Below are 17,205 nucleotides of genomic sequence, written 5' to 3'. Positions count from 1 at the left end.
GATGTATTCAGGAAACACTGATGCAGTTTCCTTGTCTCCAATTAGCTTGAGGAGAGTGAAGCCAAGCGACTTGAGGCTGAGAGCATTCAGAAAACCCTTTCTCAGGAGCTGGATAACGCCCAGATTGAACTCGAAAATGTTTGCAAACACAAGAGTATGGTGAGTGGGTTTCAGCGTGTGTTTCAGGTGATCGGGTCGCAAGGGGACAAAGCTACATACGAGCGTAATTAAATGCAAAGACGCATTGTGATCCGATTTCTTACACCGCTTGATGAGGTGGTCTGGGACTAGGGTGGCCATTTCCACAACACCAAAAAGGAGGACACTTTGGGGGGTGGCGATGCGGGCCCGGGGGGTGGGAGGGGTGGGGGGGCTTGAGTCAGGTCCACCAGTGTTAATTTAATCAGCTATTTTCAATTTAGTTTTAGTCTTAGTCTAGTGTCAAATGCCCTTTTTACTTTTAGTCATATTTAGTCAACTTGAATTCTTTTTTGTTTAGACACATTTTAGTCGACGAAAAGTCTTGGCATTTTAGTCTAGTTTTAGTCGAAGAAAATCCAAAGTATTTTAGTCTAGTTTTAGTCAATAGTTTTAGTCAATATTCTTTTTTGGTCTTTGACCTGCACCATGTTGGCTTTTTTTTTTTTTTAATTTAACAATATTTTAAATTATTATTTTAAAAATGTAAATTACTTATCAAACAGACCTAACAATTCAGCTACCAATGAATGAGCAGTAGTATGCATGTGATAACATAGATTGAAAAATAAGCCGAAGTGATACCTCTTCTCTGAATAGACAAGCTAAGCCAGTGTGCTGCTGTTAGTCAGTGACTTCAGACTTCAGACAGCGCCACACACACGCACTCCGGCATGAGCACACAGCAGCGCAGGAGGAGAAAAACTAATGCGCATCCAATTAATGCACTTTCTGGATTGTAATTTAAAAGTCTATGACGAAAAATATGACTGATATCGATGTACAGTCCGGGCCAACGTTGCGTTCAAGTGCAACTCCAAAAAGGAGGACAAATAAGCGTCCGGCTTGAGGCTGCGCCGGACGCCGGACAAGGCATTTAAATTCCGGACTGTCCGGCCTAAATCCGGACGTATGGCCACCCTATCTGGGACACGTTTGACCACAAATCCCTTGTCGTGTAAACGCCAATGCATCCTGATGTGTCTCCAACAAAGACGTAGTGAACAAGGTGATGTAGGCAATAACAAAATCCGAAAACAAGCGGTCAGCTAAGACACTTTTGAAACGCACAATTAAGACAGGTGTGATCATTCGCGTGTCTCGGCTGTCCACTTGTGTCCGGATCACTGAGAGGAATGTCACAGTGTGTGCACGTGATTGTGAGGCACTGGACGCATTTGACCCGCCTTACGTCTTCCTCATGTTTGTCCAGGTGGATGAGCAGCTAGCCTTGCTCCAGCATGAGAAGGTGGACCTGTTGAAGAGACTTGAGGAGGACCAAGAAGACCTGAACGAACTCATGAAGAAGCACAAAGCCCTCATTGCGCAGGTACTGAATCATGACACAGGTCTTCTGTATGGCACAAGAGGACTTCAGTAGCTCCTGCTCTTAGATCAACATCACAACATCATCTTTAATTCAACACATATTCAAAGCAAGTTCTCTCGCTCCCATCTCTCCCCTTTTCCTCTGTTCAGTCCTCCAGTGATATTTCTCAGATCAGGGAGCTACAAGCTGAGCTCGAGGAGGTGAAGAAACAGAGACAAACTCTCCAGGAAGAGGTAATCGTTATGAGAAAATAAATTTGTTGCTTAATGGTTCATGAACAACATGTGTTGTTGATGTTACATTCTTCATCGTTAGAGGAAAAGCACAAGCTTGAAACTACTGACGCCCCAACTTATGATTTTGCAAGACTCATCAGTTTGATATCATTTACTATGGTGTCATTATAATTTATGTCAACCTAAAATGTGAATAGACTCTATACTGCAAATACAAATGCACCTGCAAATGCAAATGAGTTCAGGTGGGTTTATCCTTGACTTCATCCCAAAAAAAAAAAACGACAAAAAAATTAGAATTTTGACTTTCAGTTCCTTTCCTCGCACCCACTTGTAGCTCCAGCAGAGTGCATCAAGAGTGCAGTTCTTGGAGTCATCCACCGTGGGGCGTAGCATCGTCAGTAAACAGGAGGCACGTGTGTGTGACCTGGAGAATAAACTGGAGTTTCAGAGGGGCCAAGTCAAGAGGTTTGAGGTGAGAGCAGATGAATATCCACCGCACGGCAAGATTAATGTTTTCTCCCCCCCTTGTGCTTTGATAATAGTGATAATGACAATGTGTGTGTGTGTGTGTGTGTGTGTGCACGCCTGTGTAGGTGCTGGTGCTGCGTCTGAGGGACAGCGTGGTTCGTCTGGGCGAGGAGCTGGAGCAGAGCGCCCAGGCTGAGGCCCGGGAGAGAGAGAGCGCCCAGTATTACCAGCAGCGCCTGCAGGACATGAGGCTGGAGATGGAGGACCTGACTCTGAGAGAGCAGGACAGCAGCCGCAGACGCATGGAGCTGGTAACACTCTCAGCCACAGACACACACACACCCATCATCATCATCATCATCATCATCATCATCATCGTTATCATTTAGGCAACACAACAAAATCAGAATGTCTTAGGGACCATTACTTTTGTTTCAGAATACGCTACATATCATCAAAACGTTTAGCAGCTGTCCCACTGCGTTAGCTGAAGCTTTGGCATTGGCTCAAAAACATAAAATGAGCTGATGTGTGCACAAAATCAGTAACTCAAAATAACTAACAAAATAAAATGTATATATATGAAATATAAAAGTAAAGTAAAAAAAAAAGTAAAAGTAAAAAAAAAAAGATTTAGCTTTTTTCTAAAACAATTTGTTCTGCACAAGAGTCTTGAAATTCTGTAATTTCTATTTCTTTTTGTTGTTGTTGTTTTAATTTCGCTTGGGTCAAGAGTAGAGGGTAGGGTTTTCAAACGTCTCCATGTTCTGACTTTCAGTAAGTCGCAGCCCCCCATTTGAAGTTTTTTTTTTTTTTTTTTCAGTTTTTCTTGATTTTTTTTTTTTTTTTTTTTTTTTGGCTAATGTTCTGGTTCTTGTATTTTTTTCTAATTTTGTTTATTTATTTAACTAATTTTTAAGAATTTGCTCATCAGCTATTTTACACGGGTTTTTGAAAGAAATGAAATGAATTTGTGCAGGTTTGGAGGGTAAATTATTTATTTATCATGATGAGATTAAACCAGAAACAAGACAATATGAACGTGTTCCCTCATACATTTTCTACATTCAAACTGTTTCAAGTGAATCAAATAACAGTAAAATTAAACTATTCCTCATTTTGCTGAGGACCCCTGGAGGCCCCTCACTGACCCCTGGGGATCCCAGGACCACACTTTGAAACCCACTGGATTAGAGGTCACCAGTGCTGCACCAGTTTTAATAGTAAAATGCTAATAAATGTCACTCAATAATTATAGAAAGCTTATGAAACTTTCTTTACTTTGAGGCCCAAAAAAATAAAAAAAAAAACTCAACTTTGTTATCTACTAAAGGTCCAGAGTTAACAAGTTAATAAAGTAACATCTGTTTTTCAGACGTAATATCTGAAGCTGGCATAAGTTGTCCTTGGCAACTGTTACTGACTGTTAGTGAATGTAGAGACGCTTTGAAAGAATATGTAAATACATATTTTTGGAAAAACACTTTTTACTTATTGATGAACACTAAGTGCAGTCACAACTAGACACACAGCGGAGCGTTTTTCACGTGTTCTGGCATGACCTCTGAGTGGAGAAGAAACAGATTTTGTGTGATATAAAAATTATTCACTGTGTCACTGCCATTGATAGTACAAAGAACAGAGCACACACACATGCACGCACACACACACACACACACACACACACACACACGCACAGATGCCCTTTACAACCTACCAACCAAGTAAAAAGGCATAAAGTCGCACGCTGCCCTCATGAATAGACATATTCATATGTACACAGCACTACACACACACACACACACACACACACACACATGCACGCACATATACTCACAGAAACACCCCTCCCTCCCCCCAACGTCATCTCTCCCTAACCCTGCTTTCTCTGTCTGCCTGCGATTAATCCTCATTGTCTCCTCAAGGTTATGGGCATGCACACACACAGACACACACACACACACGCACACACACTTGTGTGTCTCTATGACAACCACTGCACCCCCACACATCTCCTCAAAACCAACAAAGCCAATAACTTTGAAAGCCTGGGAGCTTGTGTGTGTGTGTGTGTGTGTGTGTCACTGTGTTTCTTTGTACACACAGGCACGTGTGATGGGATGCCAGGGAGACAGAGAACGAATAAGAGAGACGAGATGAATTAATAAATCACTCCGTTCTCCCAGTGTCAGTGTGTAACCATTTTCTTCCAAAATAACCTGGGCCGTTTCAAACATTTCCACCAGAGTCGAGGCTGCAGGGCCACATGTGACAGAGCACATGCCACTGAATATTCAGCGTTTGACTGATGAAGTAATGCGGGCTAGAATGAAAGTAATTGCTGCGGTCAAATGGGCGTTGTGGCCTGCTGGCTGTGCGGGAATGAAAACAGTTGGCCTGTTGAAAGTGCGCCTGTTTCCTGTCACCTTGACAAGCGTCCTTTAATCTCACCGCCTCTCGGTCTTTATTTGTTTACAGGAAATGCAGGTAGAGGAGCTCACCGCTGTCAGGCAGACGTTACAAGCCGATCTGGAGACATCTATCCGCCGCATCGTCGATCTGCAGGCCGCCCTGGAGGAAGTGGAATCAAGTGATGAGAGCGACACTGAGAGGTGATCCTTTTCACCTGGATACGTCTCTGTCTGAGTTTACGTGTTCATGCCTGTGTTTGTGTGTAACGGTGACTTTTAACCTCTCTGTCCTTCCATTCAGCGTTCAAACTGCTGTGGAGTCCTTGACTCAAAAGAAAGACCTGTAAGAGCCCGTATGAATGTGTGTGTGCTGGTACTGAGTGTGTATGTGTGGCTTCTCCTTGCCTGTATCTGGCTTGGTGATGTACAGGTAATGTGGCCTGTGACCTGACTGATGTCACAGATCTTGAGGTATCAACATAATTATTCATATTATTAATAGCGACTGTACAGCAGTGGTTCTCATCTGGTGGCTCGTGGTCCAAAAGCGGATGATTCTGAGTGGACCACAATATCTCACTTCATCAAAAAAACTATTTTGAAGTGCAGATGTAAGTGCAGTGCTTTTAGCTTGATCTACCGTTTACCAGCACCCACACCCTCATCTAAAAACATTTGTGTGGGAAAAAATAATTTTAAAAAAATCCTCTGAAATTATGAAAATAAATAAATAAATATATAAATAAATAAAAAAGATTTAAAAAAACTATTTTTCTATTGCCAAAGTAAGAGAAAATAAAAGGAGAGTAATAAAATATTTAAATTTAAGAAATGTATCTAAAAATATATACAAATGCTATAAAAATTGTTTGTAGTGCTGTTGTACTGCTGTTGTACAGTATGTAATCTGACAGAGAACTTGGCCTGTTAAGATTACTGTAGAGTGAAGATGGCTGCCTGCATGGCTACTAATTGTCCATGTACCACTCCAGGTGGAGCATCTTGGGCTAATCTGTCATCCTTTTATTTTGAATAATTGGACCTTTATGCCTCTCCTCCATGTGCTAAAAACACCAGAAGTTTTCCTCCCTTTTAGAGAACTCCTTCTCAGCTGTTAGAGAACAAAACATGATGAGTCATGATTATGACTTGCAAATTACAGCAGGCCATCTTTATGTGGTGTCAAATGTGCTCCTCTGCCTTTTCTTTTCTTTCTTGATCTCATCCTGACTGATGCCGCTCAGCTGCTCTTCCATCTTATCTTAAACTCCCATTTCATGCCTGCCCATGCAAGTGGCTCGCAGTGGAATTGTATGGACTAGCGGTGTGGTCAGTTTGGCTGCATTTATAAATTGCGGCCTGTAATGTGCATGCATGCTCATTGCAGCTTAATGGGCCATACCTGTGATTCTGCATGTTTTCCCAAAACAAACAGTCAAGTTTCAGAACTCCCACATCATTTCTCCTCCCTTTTATCAAGCCCTTGGTTTCCATTAATTCCACTAAAATATGAAAATGAACTTTCAGAGACTTCAAACTTTCTTCACACCAGTATTCCATCACCGTAATAAAGTCTTCCATATTAGTTTTCCGAAAAGCAGCAGCACTGTTGTGTTTTGATGACTTGAAGTTGGGCTGCTGAAATGATCTAAATGGAAGTGAAAGCCTTCCTGATGGTACATTCAGGGGGCGTCTGACAACAGCACACTACAGTCATTTTCCATTTATTAACAACATAAAATTCAGCAGATTGCCATTACTATAGATCAGAATATCTCCACGGTCAAGAGCTGCACAAATTTTGGAAACTGTTGGATCACAAAGTGATTATTCTTTGACAACAAAGACTTCTGTAGAGAAGAGGACGCTAACAATTATTCTTGTAAACAATCTCAAGGCCAGTTGGTAACTTGTAGTAAATTGGCCAAACGTTCAGAATCACTGGTACGGTCCTTTAAAAGTGTGTTTTCCCCATGAATAGGTTGACCATAAGGATTAACATGTGATTTTATTCCCCTACAGTGACTCTGTGTCCAGTGTGGGCTCTCTTGGGACAGAGGATGTTGGAGAGGGGATTCGTAATTGGCGGGGAGCTCCTAGAGGAGGTTCCCGTGGCGGCTCTCCTTATGGCAGCAGCGCGAGTGGCCGTCAGTCTGTCGCGGACACCATGAGCACCTACAGCTTCCGGTATGACCAACATCCAAAGTCTTAAGTCACAGTCATGTGTTATTAAAGACCCCATGAAAGGGCATCTTGATTTTATGTTGTCCCTGCTGAAATCATTCATGCTGATCTCAGGACATAATACAGAGAACCAGTGGGAGGTCAGTTAGGGAGAGAAACACAATTTATTTGATAAAAAGAGTGGTTGGAGCTGAGCTGTTACAAAATGTGTGATGGTTTTATTTACTTGAATTTAATAACGCATGATAGTTCTCAAGTACTCTCCGTGTGCTCGCCTTCAGTCCCTGACCTTGAAAGTTCATTTGCAAGCCTTCATGGTAAATTCATATTCCAAAAACTGTAGGTATCTCTGAATCAATGGAAAAAAGCTGGGCCCATAATTTTACACTTTTACAATTTTACATTTTACTTAACATCAAAACGAAGCATGAATGCACAGGCGTGTGCGTTTCACTGGACAAGGAGCTTTGCAGGCGCTCTTCATGACCTTGCATGAGAGGATGTTGCGGGATTTGAGTGAAAAGTACTGAGCGTATCGAGTGATTTGAGTGAAGTACTGAGTGTATGACTGGGTACCAGAGACATGGATTACGCTGCATGAAAAGTGTGAGTATTTCAAAAAGAGTTTTTGATAGCATTTTGCTGTTGGAAAATCAGAAAATTACAGACCCAATTTTTTTTGTTGGATCAGAGATGGCTGGAAGAATCTACAATGAAGGTTTGCGAGTAAAACTTTCTATGTGAGGGATTGAAGGCAGTGTATGGTGACTACTTGATGCAAATATTTTGCATTATGGGTGATGTATCCCCTTAAAGATACTCTTGTACAAGAACTTGATGTACTTAGCACTTTATTTGAAATGTGTCTCCCATCCCTCCAAAGGTCATGCGTGGATCCTGATGATGAAGGCTCCGAGGCTGGAGGTCTTGGACGAGCATCCTCTTCATCAGCCCTATCTGAGCTGCTGGATGGGCTTCGCAAACGCAGAGCCGGTGGCAATACAGGAGATGGAGCTGGTAGTGCTGTCTCCCTGCCTATTTATCAAACGACTGGAGCCTCTACTCTCAGACGAAGAGCTTCAGCCCTCTCTCTGGGTCCGGCAAACCTCCAAGAGCCCCGGCCTGGCCCCAGCATCCTCAAGCCTCCGTCTCCACTCCTGCCCCGGGCTGCTAGTATGCGGTCCATAGGTGACTCCCAGGCAACTGCTGCGACCTCTACTGCTGGAGCCAAACTGGCACGCTTCAACTCCACAGATTCCCTCTCTTCCCTTCCCTCACTGCCCCGTCTCTCCTCCCTGATGTCCCCCACCACTGCGCGCCATCACCCTCCCACCCTGTCCATCCCAGAGGAGGACTTGGAAGACCCTGTGCGATCCCCCATCCAGCGCTCACCCCAGCCAATAAGGCGCCGAATGCTAGAGAGTGTTGTTACGGAGGGCGGTGAGGCCTCTCTGGGTTCAGAGCCAATGGTTTTCCAAAACCGCCGCCTGGCTGGAGATAGCAGCCGTGACGATGCAAGTTCTGACATCCTGCCGGCCATCCGAAGAGCTCAGTCCACCAGCAGCTTGGCCAGCTCGATCAGGGGAGGCAGGAGGGCACTGAGCGTCCATTTCGGAGAGTTACCTCCCTCCACCCGCAGCAGGAAAAGCTCAGAAACGGAGTCGTCCAGCTCAGGAGGTTCAGAAGGAAGTTCCCAGGGCGGCGGGCCAAGACGCAGGGCTGGAGGGCCACACGGAGAAAGACTAGAGGCAGAGGGCAGTGAGGGAGACGTGGCTTCGGTCATGAAGAAATACCTGAAGAAGGAGATTGATTGATGAAGATGACACCCTTTAGGTGTGTATCGACATCAGATTCACGAGACACGTGGCTCTTTCATACTCAAATAACGTCTTTTTTCTCTCCCACCAGCGAGCCAAGGTCCTGCTGAGAGCTAAAGTGAAGTTCGCAGAAAGAGCTGAGAGTCCAGGAGCAGCAGTCAAGGCTGAGTGAAATATTGTGAAAGTCAATATGAATGCATTTTTTGAGCATACACATTGATATTAAGCCACTGAAAATAAATTTGTGAAACCCAAAGACACTCAGTCAAACTGTATTTTCGGATAAGCACTGTATATATATGAATAAAAGACTAAATTAAACATTTGCTTTGTAAGTTTCCTCAATCCCATATAACAGCTTGCATGCGGTCAGAAAAATTGTCATGTATTCCCTTAGATTAGAAAACACATTCAACCTTTACAGAAAAAAAAAAAAACTTGCTTCAGTTGTAATTGGTCCAAAAGAACTATTTATTTATAACTATTTATTAACATGCCTCCAAACACTTTTGTGGTACAAATACCCTTTAAACCACTTAACAAATATGTAGGGCTGGCAGTATAATTACAGTTGTCTGCAAGAACTCTGGGACAATAGCATGCGTGCACACACACACACACACACACACACACACACACACACACACACACACACACACACACACACAAACCTGTGGGAACAAACTGACCAATGAATAATGGATTCATTTACTAGAGAACAAATAGCCTTTAAACCAGCACAAACATTAGGCCCTACATAACAAATATTTAGGCCTGCCATTAAAACAGTAGTTGTTTGCAAGCACTTTGTGACAACATAAAATCAGTTGTGCATGGTGGCAGCACACACACACACAGGAACAAACTAACCAATGAATGATAGACTGAATTACTGGAGAACAGTACTGAAACAGGAAAAATAAAAGGTAATGGCCGTGCAGTTGGCCGGTCATCCTGTATAGCTGGGGGTTGGATAATCAGGGCTCTTTTGGAAATGGCAGTCAATGAGGCTACATGCTATAAAATGATCACGCCATTTGATTCCGATATTTATAAGTAACTGGATTTTTACAGTTATTGTTTCACAGCCTAATATTTACAATGAAGACCTATAAGCTGACATGAAATCAGTAGTTGTAAAATGATGACACTCTCAAAAGATTTTGACTAGCATTGAGGCCACGTGCTGTTGACTGACTGGCGGCATAACCAGAGGGGAAAAATCACTGGTGGACTCAGAAGGTGGGGTGAAAAAGCATCACTAAATTGCCTTCTACAGTGCCAAAAACGAGAGGTGCCCCTTTTTCTGCCCTTCACAGGGGGAAAAAAGATCCAGTGCCCTCTAGGGCAGGGGTGTCAAACTCGTGCCATGGAGGGCCGAGAGGCTGCAGGTTTTCATTCCAACCAACAACTCCACCAGGTGATTTCACTGATTAGTCCCGCCTCTCTGTTTGGAGGTAGGGTGATCAGTGAAATCACCTGGAGGAGTTGTTGGTTGGAATGAAAACCTGCAGCCTCTCGGCCCTCCATGGCACGAGTTTGACACCCCTGCTCTAGGGTGTCCCTCATGCAGTAAATAAATAATGATAAATTACAACAAATTAGGTGTTCCTCTAATGGAGAAGTGGCCCTCCAGTGGATAAAATGCAATGCAGTGTTGTAGAGGGAGTCCCTACATGTGTGAGAATGTGGAAAGTTTCTTAATGGATGAGCCTCCGGTGGAGAAAATGTGATGTGCTGCTATAGGACAGGAGACCTTACAATGGGATAAATGTGAGGTTCCCAAGGTGTCTTTCTGATGAAGAAAACTCATGAGGTGCCCTCTTAGATGCCCTTCCAAGTAAGAAAACACCATGAGGTGCCCTTGCAATGGAGACCAGCCCCAATGGAGACCAAGATATGTTTTTACAAAGTTAGGCTGATATCCTGCTAGCATTTGATGTTATCTCTGCTGTAATCTGCACTGTCCCAGTTTTATTTTTCAAAGTAGCCTTTAGGTTAGTTGATAAAAATCACATCCATTCCACCTGTACAGGTTTTCAGTTTTAGCCACAGCCTCTTTTCAATGTTCAGATGTCAGAGGGGCTTGTGAGGCCCGTGAGGGAGGCAATACAGCAGACCTTCTTCAAGTTGTAAACTTTTACCAGTTCTGAAATACCAATGACAACACACTGCATGTGCTGTTATAGACAGCTCTACCACATTTTTAGCCTAGATGCTTATCTTACTGAACAGGTACCTTGCCTAACTGATTCTATGATAACCTCCATTTGGAAATCAAGTAAAAATGTGAAAATCCTTCCCTCAGGGAATTATTTTAGAGTATTTTGTACAAAAAGCTTATAGGCCTGTAGGCCTTGTAGCATTAAAGTTTAGTGTGAATTGCTTTTTCACTTCATTTAAGAGTGGCTTTAGTATTGAGCTCCCCTGTGGTTACAGAATGCCAAGGAGAGAGGGAAAACTAAGACAGATTCAAAAGGAGCTGAAAAATGTGGCCAGAGGCAGCTTGTCTTTGACAGGATGGCTCCAAAGCTGCAGCAGTAAGGCTGGAGATCAAGATAAAGAATGTTCATTAAATAGTGCTTTTAACATTTAATGGCATTGCCTAGTTTTTATGTTTGGATTTTATAACTAGAATTTAAAAAACACCCTGAACTATCATTTTAAATTGAAGAACAATCTATCTTGTTTGTGTGATGCTCAGGTGGGTTAATTCCATTCAAGGCAACAGGGCTACTGGTAGTGTTGTGTTCTTTTGTAATACAGTTAACACAACATTATATACAGTACAATTATGTTCAGTTATTATGATACAAATACTGTTATTTCTTCTGCATGAAGACTATTTCATCATGCATCATGCATCCTGGCTTTCTGTGCACTGGTGGGACCACATGTCGTGCAGTAGGTGCCCTTTTAGTTTTTTCACCTCCTGCCCTTCAAACAGCCACCACTGGGAAAAATATCATGGTTCCAGATTTCATTCATCTAAGCACATAGAAATGTGTCTCTTCTTAACCACTGTATGATCATTTTCATCAATGCACTGTAAAAAAAGAACATAATGTAGAGAGCTGTTAATTTTACTCTTTTGTATCGCCCCCTGGAGGTGGTCTCACATAGTCTTGTCTATAGAATATCTCAACTGCTTGTTTAACTAATAGTTGAGGTGTGATGCTGTAACAAAGAATTAGTTGCTGCCTTATTGTTTGGTATAACTGATCAACAGTGAAAAGCTTTCAGACATAATCCACTAAATGATTTGAAGTTTTGGAAATGCTGACTGTATATCGCTCTGCGCATGGGCTGGGAAGGCCTGTGACGCACAGAGAGGGTGACCTTTACATAAGTGGTTTATTGCATATGATTTCTGGACTGTGCACAGTCCTGAGTGTTGGTGTGCCTTTTCAAGTATCTTAAGGCTACGACCAAACTGTCAAATCTGTGGGAGTGGATTCGTCTCCTGTGTACCCTGTCACCATCTGTTGCACTGCATGAGTCAAGTCAGAGTTCAGCTGGAGGTAACAATTCAAGTACAACTCCAGTTGAAACCATCTGCACCAGGCACAAGTAAACTCATACAAGTGCAGCAGATGCACTTTCAGCCAAGTTTAAAGGCAAAACCTCCTTATCTGATACATTATGTCCTCATATTAAATGACTATATTATTCCTACTGGGACTTAATGGTTCTTAGTTACTCAAAGTTGATAACAACAACCTAATTAATGTATGTTAGTAATATGTATGTTAGTATGATGTTGGTAGTTGGAGGAACTTTTGGAAAGCCACAGTTTTGAAGCAATTGGTGCCTTAAAACAGGGCTGAGTATGGAAGCTAACATGGTTAGTTGAAATTTGATGGCCAGCGAATGAATTTACAACAGTGATTAAACTTAAGGTGGACCACATGCACACAGTTTTAAGTAGCAGTATTGTTGGCACCTTTGGCACCGTGCCGTTGTCTTTGTATTTCCAATTGCTGGAATTCATAGCAAAGCTAGCTAGTGTATATAAATCCCAAACCAAACAAACTATGCATTCATGGACAAACTGACTGCCTAGTTTATTGTTGTTGTAATAAAATTAACTGTACAATTATAAGATTAATTATTAAACTGCAGGCTCAAAGATCAATTGCTACACATTATGCCAGAAACAGCTTTCTGGGGGCCAGCCAGTGCGGGGCCATGGAGGCTGACCCTTTTTTCCGCCTATGAGGAGAAAGGAAAATACAGAGGCAGTGGCTCTCTCCTTTTCCGGTGCCCGGATGAAATCCTAAAGAGAGTCGTTTACCCACGCTTCAATGAATTTCTTTATTTTGACCCACTCTGCAGGCTCCAGCCCCTCCTGGACCTCCAGGCGTTGATATGACTGAGGCAGATTTGGGGAGGGCCCATCCACTGGACCTTCTTCAGGGGCCAAGCCACTTCTGTGGGTGGGCCTTTTAATACTTAATACCACTACTTTTCTCAGTAGTGGATAATGGAGATGGTCTCCAGCCACAAGAAAATGTTTCCATTGTAGAGTTTTACCACAGAAATCATGATATATTTATTAAAAGCATCAGATCAACAGATTTCAGCTTTAATCAGGCACTTAGAGAAACAGCATTTAGAGGAGTACAACAAGCTCTCCCAGACTGTTTGGCGAGCTCACAAGAAGTCTGCACTGAGGCAAAAAAAAAAAAAAAAAAAAAAAAAAAAAAGCTTTAGAGGATGAGCTGAAACCAGACAGCCCTTGCAAAAAACAACAACCTCAAAATAAGACTGCACTGAACGAACAGCTCCTTTTAAGCTCAGTCCACACCACAAGCTTGACCTCAGTGTGAAGGCTTCGTTTTGGTGATAGCAACGGCTGGCACAACAAGAGTAGTTAGCAACTGACATTGCAAGCAGTTGAAAAAATAATGAATTCATAAACACGGAGAAACCGAACAACTCTTCACTTGGTCCACCTCAGTTCAAGTCCGGAGAACAGGCACACAGTCAGCAATACCACCCTTTCCATCCCTGCACCCTTTGCTCGATATTGTGTTCATTATTAATGAACTGTAGCGAACACGGGTTTCTGCTTGTTTGACATCGTGTACATCTGATTCCTCCCTCCTGTGTCGATGATATATTCTGTTGATATGGACAATGATACAGTAATGAAAAGGATGAAGTTATGTAGCCTTATTCAATGTCAATATGACCATAATCAGTGCATCCTTACCGTGGGTTTTTCTGAATGCTGAGAACAGCGTGCAAAAAATAAATAACATACAAAAAAAAGTGTCATGGCCATTACTGTTGGGAAATGTGTTTTTTTTTCATTCAATGGCTCAGACCATGTCTGCATTTAGCCAGGTAAACTTGAAATGGGCATTTTTTGCATCTTGTGCTTTCAGTCTACTCTAGGCTGTTTTAAAAAAGCCTTCCCAACCACACTGATGGATTCAATAAAACACAGAAATAGTGACATGTAGTGGGTAGGCTGTATGAGGCTGCCACTGTTTACAGAGGTGTTGTCAAAGCCCTGATGGCCCATTCAATAGCAACAATAACTTGATGTAAAAAAAAAAAAAAAAAAAAAAAAAAAATGGACAAAAGAAAATAATTCTTTTACATAGAATGAAGCTGAAGTTCCTTTAAAGATGACTAGCATCAATACACAATTTTTGATGTTGGACTCTGCCTGAGTGTGATCACATGACAGTCGTGATCTATAGGTAAATGTTCTGAAATCCTAATAATTTCTCTTGTTCGCACTGCTACACTAGACTGGCTAATTATGAGGTATCTACTTTTGGAGAACATATTCGAAAATACCCATGTTCACTGGCTGAATAAACCATGCTAGTATTGCATTTTCATATTTAAAGTTAATTACAAAAATATAGCTATTTAATAATCATATTAATAATAATAAAGTTGGTTTATATAGCTGTGGGACTTTGTTGCTGCTCTGTGCACCAGCCAGCACAATGGGATGACATGAGTGTGTGTTATTTATATAGTGTCTTTCTTAAGAAACAAAACAAGCAGCAGTTGACCAAGACAGTGAGACACCAGGAATCATAACAAGGGAATAAAAGATAGCTTTAAAAGAACATCAGATAAAGAGTAAATCCAGAAAATGATAACTTCAAACGCTTGCAAATACTTTCAGAAAAAAGAACGTTTTAAGAGATGATTTATGAGAAGTAACAGAATAAACAGACCTAAGCTCTGCAGGCAGGTCATGTGTCTTAGGGCTCAGACCGGAAAGCCCGATAACCCGTAAGCACCAGCTGGACTCTATTGATCATTCAGCTCTTACCCACGGATCTGAGGGAGCGCCAAGCCTCATAAGGCATCCGCAGATCAGTAATGTGCTGTAAATTTAATAAGCACGATCGGTATCTAACTCAAAAAATAAAATAAAATAAAAAATTGATCAGAATGTACTGCCTGGAGAAGGAACAAATGTGCCTCCTACACCCAAAGAGTCTCTCTTCTTCACTAGTGGAGCAACATGGCAGCATGAAGATCAATTTCCTTTCACGGAGGAGAGGAGGAGGAATTTTTGGAGCCTTGGGATGCATCCCAGGGGCCAGATGTATTAATGATGCATACACCACGTTCCCCACAGAAATTTGTGGGTGGCCATGAATACGTACGTGCCTCTACGGAGGCTTTACATCTTGTGTACACAGCATACACTTTAATGAGTCAGCCAAGTTAAGTGTGATACAGCAATGTGGCAAAGAGATGAAGGAACGTCAAAGATGGAAATTGGCCAGCATTTTATCCGGAGCTTCAGTTTTCTCAACACACCATAGGAGCCTGTTTCATTAGGGTTTCATATAAGGGTAACATTTATAGATGTGTGTACTAGCATCCTTTTTGTCCAAAAGCATGATTTTTATTCTTGTGCAAGAGAATATTTTCAAATATTATCATCTGGGCATGAGAATAACATACATTGTATTTTCTGGCCATGGTGATGGCATTTATGTCCAAACCAGAAGGCGGCAGAAGAATGCAGAGTTACTTTGATATCCACATAAGGCTAACTGTGGGAGTGGGCATTAGGCGTGTTTATCTGTGCAAAGCTTCACAATGATTAAGTATAAGAACTATGTAAGCAGAGTTTTATGGACCCAAATAAAGATTTGTGTTTGCATGTTTCTAATTTTGTGCATGCACACATTTTTAATCTTCAGTCTGTACAGAGTTAAGCATCCGGCCTCAGGCCTTTACAGTAACAATTGTTGAGGGTCATTTCATAAGGAAACGATTTTCATTGTCTTCAGCATTGTAAACAATACTCATCACTACAGCATTTCTTGATGAAATATCAAAATCTAAATCACCCAAAACACTTAAGCTTGTGCCAGCTATCTGATGGTGACTGGCGATCACTGCAATGTGATTTCATTAAACCACTGTGAAAATACAAAGAGAGTAGAGTGCATATCTCTGCCAATTCTATGCATTTCTCAAGATATGCCATTTCCACACTGTATAGTTGACCAAATCAAACTTTTCTCAGTTCTTACTCTTCATGCTAATAATTGAAGGAGATATTTTTGTTTAATAAATTCAGTCATTAAACAGTTATGTGTGTGTCCTCGATTTAGGGAGTATTTCTGATGCACTTTTTTGTGATAGGCCACACCGACCACCACGCTCCCTTTTGGTCAATCAGCATGAAAAGTTCATCAGCTCTTCCTTGGCTGTGACCAAGCTCTCAACAAAGTTTAAGCCATGCTATGTGAATCCGTTTGGAAATTATGAATCTTTTCGTGATAGGCCACATCCATGAAGTCTGAAATGCAGACTGTTTTGTGGACATAAATTATACAAAGATTATGATTTAGACTCATGACTGTTTTCACTTGTCTCATCACATTATTAGGTATGGGTTAAATTTAGGTAAGTTAAAAAAAAAAACTTCAAGGGTTAGGATTAACACTAGGTATCATTGTTAAATAAGCAAGACTTCAGCTAAAAGTTAAAAGTTCACTCAGCAGAAATCTTATGTTGGGAATCAATCCTGGGTCATCAGAGTTGAAAGCAAATGTTGATGGACATCAATCGATCCAGCTACAGCACCACTGCTGCTTTCCGCTGTGCTTTTTCGATGTGAGACTACTGTTTCTGGTTGTGCCTCCTTCGTGCAATCTTTTTGTGGACGAAAACGTATTTCTCGCCTTTTCCATGCACAAGGAACGTGTTTGCATTTGAAGGCACTGTGTTCATTTCACAAACTTTTGCCAGTTAAGTCTGCTCCAGTGATGCTCTGCTCCAGCAGAACTGAGTGAGTGAAACGGTCTCTCCTGGAAAAATAGTCCCCAGGGAAATGTTTCCTTTACCCAGCCAGTTATCAGTTCTGTGGTTTATGAATGGTGATGACTTTGTTAGCCACAGAAGCAGAACATTATAAGGTGACTGTTTCAACCAAAAATTAAAAAAATCAAGGGATTTTGATTATATATTATGATATCCTCAATACACCCTCACGATTTACAAAATGATTTGTTGCAATGTAAAATGTGGGTAAATGAATGTGCAGCCCAAATGAATGTGGGCTG

General features: G+C 41.7%; 1 protein-coding gene across 1 annotated transcript in view; it reads left to right on the top strand.

Moving 5' to 3' along the window:
- The window catches only part of myo18b (myosin XVIIIB), a 45,745-nt gene extending 36,847 nt beyond the window's left edge, over positions 1 to 8,898 (top strand). The window contains exons 34-43 of the mRNA XM_030065846.1: positions 46 to 159; positions 1,412 to 1,528; positions 1,678 to 1,761; positions 2,102 to 2,239; positions 2,361 to 2,546; positions 4,714 to 4,847; positions 4,948 to 4,989; positions 6,669 to 6,833; positions 7,714 to 8,663; positions 8,739 to 8,898. Of these exons, the coding sequence (XP_029921706.1) occupies positions 46 to 159; positions 1,412 to 1,528; positions 1,678 to 1,761; positions 2,102 to 2,239; positions 2,361 to 2,546; positions 4,714 to 4,847; positions 4,948 to 4,989; positions 6,669 to 6,833; positions 7,714 to 8,644 (1,911 nt within the window). The 3' untranslated portion in view covers positions 8,645 to 8,663; positions 8,739 to 8,898. The remainder of the gene's footprint in view (positions 1 to 45; positions 160 to 1,411; positions 1,529 to 1,677; positions 1,762 to 2,101; positions 2,240 to 2,360; positions 2,547 to 4,713; positions 4,848 to 4,947; positions 4,990 to 6,668; positions 6,834 to 7,713; positions 8,664 to 8,738) is intronic.
- The last annotated feature ends 8,307 nt before the right edge of the window (positions 8,899 to 17,205 follow it).

The sequence above is a fragment of the Myripristis murdjan genome, chromosome 12, assembly GCF_902150065.1.
Source record: "Myripristis murdjan chromosome 12, fMyrMur1.1, whole genome shotgun sequence".
NCBI classification, from domain to species: domain Eukaryota; kingdom Metazoa; phylum Chordata; class Actinopteri; order Holocentriformes; family Holocentridae; genus Myripristis; species Myripristis murdjan.
This window is presented reverse-complemented; position numbering and strand designations above follow the sequence as displayed.